Source organism: Corvus cornix, chromosome 8, assembly GCF_000738735.6.
Source record: "Corvus cornix cornix isolate S_Up_H32 chromosome 8, ASM73873v5, whole genome shotgun sequence".
Lineage (NCBI taxonomy): Eukaryota > Metazoa > Chordata > Aves > Passeriformes > Corvidae > Corvus > Corvus cornix.
The window spans coordinates 31,389,939-31,395,938 of record NC_046338.1 but is presented as its reverse complement, the minus strand read 5'-3'; the positions used below and the strand labels follow the sequence as shown (position 1 = coordinate 31,395,938).

The 6,000-nt window shown below is 56.7% G+C and overlaps 1 protein-coding gene across 1 annotated transcript in view; it reads left to right on the top strand.

Annotated features, from left to right (window-relative positions):
- The first annotated feature begins 1,833 nt into the window (after window positions 1–1,833).
- Window positions 1,834–6,000, top strand: part of ACBD6 (acyl-CoA binding domain containing 6) — an 81,227-nt gene continuing 77,060 nt past the window's right edge. The window contains exon 1 of the mRNA XM_039556150.1: window positions 1,834–2,031. Within this exon, the coding sequence (XP_039412084.1) occupies window positions 1,834–2,031 (198 nt within the window). The remainder of the gene's footprint in view (window positions 2,032–6,000) is intronic.

Sequence of the window (6,000 nt, the reverse complement as noted above, 5' to 3'; positions counted from 1 at the left end):
TGGGATGCGGCTGGGAGGGACCAGGGCATGTGCGGGAAGCACCTTCATCCTCATCCATCACCCAGTGCCTCGGGGTGACACGGCGACCCCTAAACCGAGACCCCCAGCTCGCAGCCCCCCCAGCACAGAGGTGGCCGAGGGCTCCCCGGCGGGCTCGGGGCTGCCGTTCGCCGCGGCCGGGGGTGGAGGAAGGAAGGAGATGGAACTCGACAGCTGTGCGCGGGACAGGGAAATTTTCCACCCGAAGCAGATACCGGGATAAATATAAACCACCTCTGGGATGGCTCTTGGCCGGGATCCCCGGCCAGGGGAGGGTAGGGCAGGGTCACCCCTGGGAACCCGGGAGGCGCCCGCTGACACCGCACATCGTGTGCGGGGTTCACCCTGGCTCACACCGCACATCGTGTGCGGGGTTCACCCTGGCTCACACCGCACATCGTGTGCCGGGTTCACCCCCGGCTCACACCGCACATCGTGTGCGGGGTTCATCCTGGCTCACACCGCACATCGTGTGCCGGGTTCACCCCCGGCTCACACCGCACATGGTGTGCGGGGTTCATCCTGGCTCACACCGCACATCGTGTGCGGGGTTCACCCTGGCTCACACCGCACATCGTGTGCGGGGTTCATCCTGGCTCACACCGCACATCGTGTGCGGGGTTCACCCTGGCTCACACCGCACATCGTGTGCCGGGGTTCACCCTGGCTCACACCGCACATCGTGTGCCGGGAGGATCCCTGCTGATACCGGGCCCCGCGGAGAGGAGGAGGGCTCTGCTCCCGGGACAGGGGTGCAGGGGAGGATCCCGGCTGACACCGATCCCGCCGGGACCGGCCCGGAGCGGGCCGCGAGTGCCCTCCAGTGGTCCCGGGAGGGAGAAGAGAAGGAGGAGGAGGAGGAGAAGGAGAAAGAGGAGGAGGAGGATGACGAGGAGACGGCAGCGGCAGCCCCGGGCCGGGACCGCGGGGGACGCGGGTGGCAGCCGGGCCCAAAGGGGGTTTGGGGGCGCGGAAGGGGTTGCCCAGAGAAGCTGTGGCTGCCCCATCCCTGGAAGTGTCCGAGGCCAGGTTGGATGGAGCTTGGAGCACCCTGGGACAGTGAGAGATGTCCCAGCCCATGGCGGGGGTGGGACTGGATGAGCTTTAAGATCCACCCCCTTAACCTGTCCCCCTGTGCTGGACACTGGTGAGGTCACACCTTGAATCCTGTGTCCAGTTCTGGGCCGCTCAATACAGGAAGGACATTGAGATGCTGGAGCAAGTCCAGAGAAGGGCAGCAGAGCTGGAGAAGGGTCTGGAGCACAGGAGTCTGGTGAGGAGCGGCTGAGGGAGCTGAGGAGGCTCAGGGGAGATCTCGCTCTCCACAACCCCCTGACAGGAGGGTGGAATGAGCTCAGTGACAGCCCCTTCTCCCAGGCAACAAGCGACAGGATGAGAGTAAATGGCCTCAACGTGCGGCAGGGGAGGTTTAGATTTGATATGAGGAAAGTTTTTGTACGGAGAGGGTTGTCAGTCTTTGGGACAGGCTGCCCAGGGCAGGCACATCCCTGTAAGCGCTCACAAAACGCGTGGATGTGGCACCTGGGGACATGGTTTAGTGGTGAACATGTTGGTGCCGCTGGGGGAACGTTTGCACTCGGTGATCTCGGAGGTCTTTCCCAACCCAAACCAATCTGTGATTCTACGTCATGTCGCCGCTCGCCGACATGCGGATCCGCGGCCGCCCGGAACCCTCGTGCGCCGCGCGCGTTTCCCGCGGGCGGCGCGGGCGCGCGTACCGAGGCGCGTCGGGGGAGCGTGTTGTCGGGCGGACCGGGGCGGGCGCGGGCCGCCATGGCGTCGCCCCCGCTGTCGGCGGCGGGCGGGAGCGGCGGCGAGCTCAGCTCGGGCTCCGAGGCGGCGGCCACGGGCGCGGCGTCGCCGGGCCGGGACCTGCCCGCGCTCTTCGAGCAGGCGGCCGAGCGGCTCCCCTCGCTGCTGCCCGCCGCCAGCAAGGAGCAGCTGCTCTACCTGTACGCCCGCTACAAGCAGGTGAGGCGGGACCGGCCCGCGGGCTGAGCGGGGCCCCGGGGCGGGCGGGCCGCGCTGGGGGCGAGGCCGCTGCGGTGCCCCGAGGGGCCGGGCCCGGGGCTCCCCCGCGCCACGTGCCTGCGGGACTGCGGCCCAGAATGTGGCGCCGGTGCCGAGGAGGAAAGTTGCGTCCCGGGCGGGGGTGGAGCGGGGGTATCTCCCTCCGGGACAGCGCCGGCCGCTCCTGCGGGGCAGGTGGAGGGAGCCTGGTGGGACAGAGCCCCGCGAAACTCGGGGGAAGAGTGGTTGGGAAGTGCCCCAGCGGGGAAGGACCTGGGGATGTTGCTCGACAGCAGCTGAACGTGAGCCCAGGAAGGCCAAGGGCATCCTAGCCTGTATCAGCCGTAGTGTGACCGGTGATAAATAACATAGAGAATAGAAATGTTCAGTTCCAGCAGGACCAGGGCACTGAGCGACCCCCTGTGCTGGGCATGGGTGAGGCCGCATCTCAAATTCTGGGTTCTGTTTTGGGCTTCTCAGTTCCAGAAGGACATTGAGGTGGTGGAGTGTGTCTGGAGAAGGTAACGGAGCTGGGGAAGGGTCTGGAGCACAAGTCTGGTGAAGAGCAGCTGGGGGGGCTCTGCGTTGAGTAAAGCAGGCTCAGGGGAACCTTGTTGCTTTCTACAACCACCTGAGAGGAGGTTGTGGCCAGGTGGGGGTCAGGCTCTGCTCCCGAGTAACAAGTGACAGGACAAAAGGAAATGGCCTTAGGCTGGGCCGGGTGCAGTTCAGGTTGGACATCAGGAAGAATTCCTCACTGAAAAAGTGGTCAGGCATTGGAAGGGGCTGCTCAGGGAGCCGGTGGAGGCACTGTTCTTGGAAGTGTGTAAGAAACAGCTGGATGTGGCCCTTAGTGCCATGGTCTGGTTGTCACAGTGGTGATTGGTCTGAGGCTGGACTTGGTGATCTCAGAGGTCTTTTCCAAACCAGATGATTCTGTAAATCCAGCACCCTGGTTGTTGTTCCTCACCTCTCACCCTTGCTCAGTGTGGGTGGCCTTGACCCTGCATCCATGGAATGACAGGAAACAGACTCAAGTTGTGCCAGGGGAAGTCCAGGTTGGATAGTGGGAAAATTTTCTTGCCTGAAGGAGTGGGAAAACACTGGAATGGGCCACCCAGGGAAGTGGTGGGATCACCATCGCTGGAAGTGTTCAAAAACCGCGTAGCTGTGGCACTTTGCCATATGGTTTAGTGGGAATGGTGGCGTTTGGCCAAAGGTTGGACTGAATGATCGTGGGGGTCTTTTCCAACCTTAACGATTCTATGGCATTGGTTTGGCTTTGGCAGAGTCCACGGTGGCTGAAATTGGTGTGGAGGATCTGTCCCTTGCCATTGGCAGCTCAGCTCTCAGGCAGGCTGGTCGCCTGTCAGCGTCCCTGAGGCTTTGCAGAGTAACTTGACTGGTAAATCCCACTGCCATGGCTGTGTTTTCCCAGCTCCGTGTGCCTGCTGGGGGATGAGGCTGTGGGACGGGATGGAGAGGTGGTGCACAGTGCCCATCTCCCTGTTGGAGACAGCGGGATGAACACCAGTGTCCCAGGGGTGGGCACTGCCTCTTTGGGGGCGTCACAAAGGACGCGCCTGTGCAGACCTGTCCGTGGAGGACTCGTGAGTGGGCTGGGAAACGGAGCTGGTTGGGGCTGGTTGTAACCTTGAACACAGCCCCCTTTTCCCGTTCAGGCCCTGTGACCTGAGCAAGCTGTAGGATGCATCCTGCCGAAATACACGGTGTAACTTCTTCTGCTGCCAGGGGAGAAGTTACATAAAACAAACCAAGAACAGCACCAGTTGCAAAGGGCTGTAACAATCACTTAAACTGGAGAAAGAGAAAACTGTAAGTATTGTTAGACCCGGAAGGTGAAAGAGTGAAAGTACAAATAAAGGCTGGATGGAGCTCTGAGCAACCTGGGGTAGTGGAAGGTGTCCCTGTCCATGCCAGGGGCTTGGAACTAGTTGATCTTTAGGGTCCCTTCCAAGCCAAACCATTCTGTGGTTCTGTGGCTCAAATGTGTGGCAAGAGATGCTGCCTCAGCTTGAGAACTGAATCCCACTCATTTGGGCAAATAGACAAAGCTGGGTGTGCACATCTTCCATGTATGTTCCTCCCACATGGATTACCTGTGTCCTGCTACTGCTGTGTGTAAGTGCTCTCAATTTTTTAGTGCAATATTTAATTATCCTCTAAGCTGGCAGCTCCCAGGCTGTGGTTTGTGGACCAGTAATTATGTTAAAAGCAGGCCGGTCACGTGAGGTTTTGTTTTCAGATTGTGCTTAGCGCTTAAACAGGTCTCCAGGTTTCTCCTTCCCTTGTAAGAAAAAGGAGCATGGGAAAAAAAAGTACTAGGAGAATTTTACAGTGCCCAGGATGAGATGAAAAAGGCGTCTTTTCTATCATTTTTTGCCTGTATTCTCAGGATGCTTGTTGCATATATTATCTGTGGTTTTTGCTCTGTTTCAAATGCTTTGTGACTGTCCTGGGTGGAAATGGGAAGGGATTGCTTGCTTTTCAGCTCATGATTGTCCACAGACTCCAGAGGGTTTCCTGGTGTTAGCTCTGTAAAACCAATAAGGAGTTTAATGGTAAAAATTGCTAAAATCAGAAGCTGTTTCACTAGAGTTTTGATACAAGTCAGGAAAAGCTGACAATTAACACTTTGTCAGCACAGATTTCCAGCTGCCTTCCACTAAGGAGAACAGGGCACTTCTGTGTCCTTCTCCTGTGTCCCTGACCAAGCAGGATGTGACAGCAAGTGCCTTTGTGCTCCTCGGTTTCAGGCTGTGCTTGGCTCCTGGATTTCTGTGCCTTCCCAGTTCGGAAAGGTGCCATCCCTCTTACAGAGTGCCTGGGAGTGTAGTGCTGGCACTGGAGAGGGGAGAGGTTTGCTAGCACAGCTATTGGCGGGATTATGCCCTGCTAACTTTAAGTTTTGCAGCATTTTGTGCTTTAAATCAAACCGAGGGTGCTTAATGCAAGTTTTCTGTATTTAATTACAGCAGCGGTATCAGGATGCATAATGAGCTGCTAATATATCACCCCGGTGGACAGTGGAATTGCTGGCACACAAAAGGTGCTGACTCAGATCTGTCCACTGTCCTTGATTTGGCATCCTTGTCTTTTCCCAGTTTAGTGTTTTGTGTCACTAAAGGCTTTGATTTAAGATACAGCACCGTCATAAAAGAGGTGACAGTAACAGCTGAGCTCTCTGTTAAAATACTGTACATTATTTATTTCAAACTGTTTGGGTATATAGACATTTTCCTGGAATTTTATTACCTTTTATTGGAGGCCATTTCAGGATTTTATTACTTTTCTCTCTGATTTTGTTTATGTGTCAGAGACTTGAAAATAAGGGAATTGCTTAGTTGTCATCTCCAGTGAGGTTTTTAGAAGATGTTGCTGAGTTTATGACTCTGCCCCACAACAGGAGGAAGAACAGACCAGTCCATAAGGCTCTGGACTGGGACCGATTTTTCTTTCCTTCCACTACTTTCTGTGTGGTTTTGGGCAAATCACTGGTCTGGGCCTCGTGTCTGTAGTGGTCAAGTGAAGGGAGCGCTTGCCCATCCTGTTGAGGATGTAGAAATCTGAGGTTCAGAAGGTGCAGTAGTGGAGACCAGTGTAGTAGTGGTGATTTAGATAGGGGTGGGAATCCAGAACTTGCTGGAAGTTATTGGACTGGGAAAACTGCCCTGCCAGGGGGAGGATGCGTCTGTGTAAATGCTGGGGGGTGCTGGCAAGCTGGAAATCCAGTGCTGACGGCAAAATGGGCCTTGTACTGTCCCCGAGTGTGGGCTCAAGAATATAATACCAGTTTCAGTTTTGCATGATGTCTTTCAAATATTGTGGACCGTGATGCCACAAGCCTGCCCTGAACACAGGAATTTCTGCCTGCAGCTTCCTGCAGCATGGAACCGTGTGATGGCACTG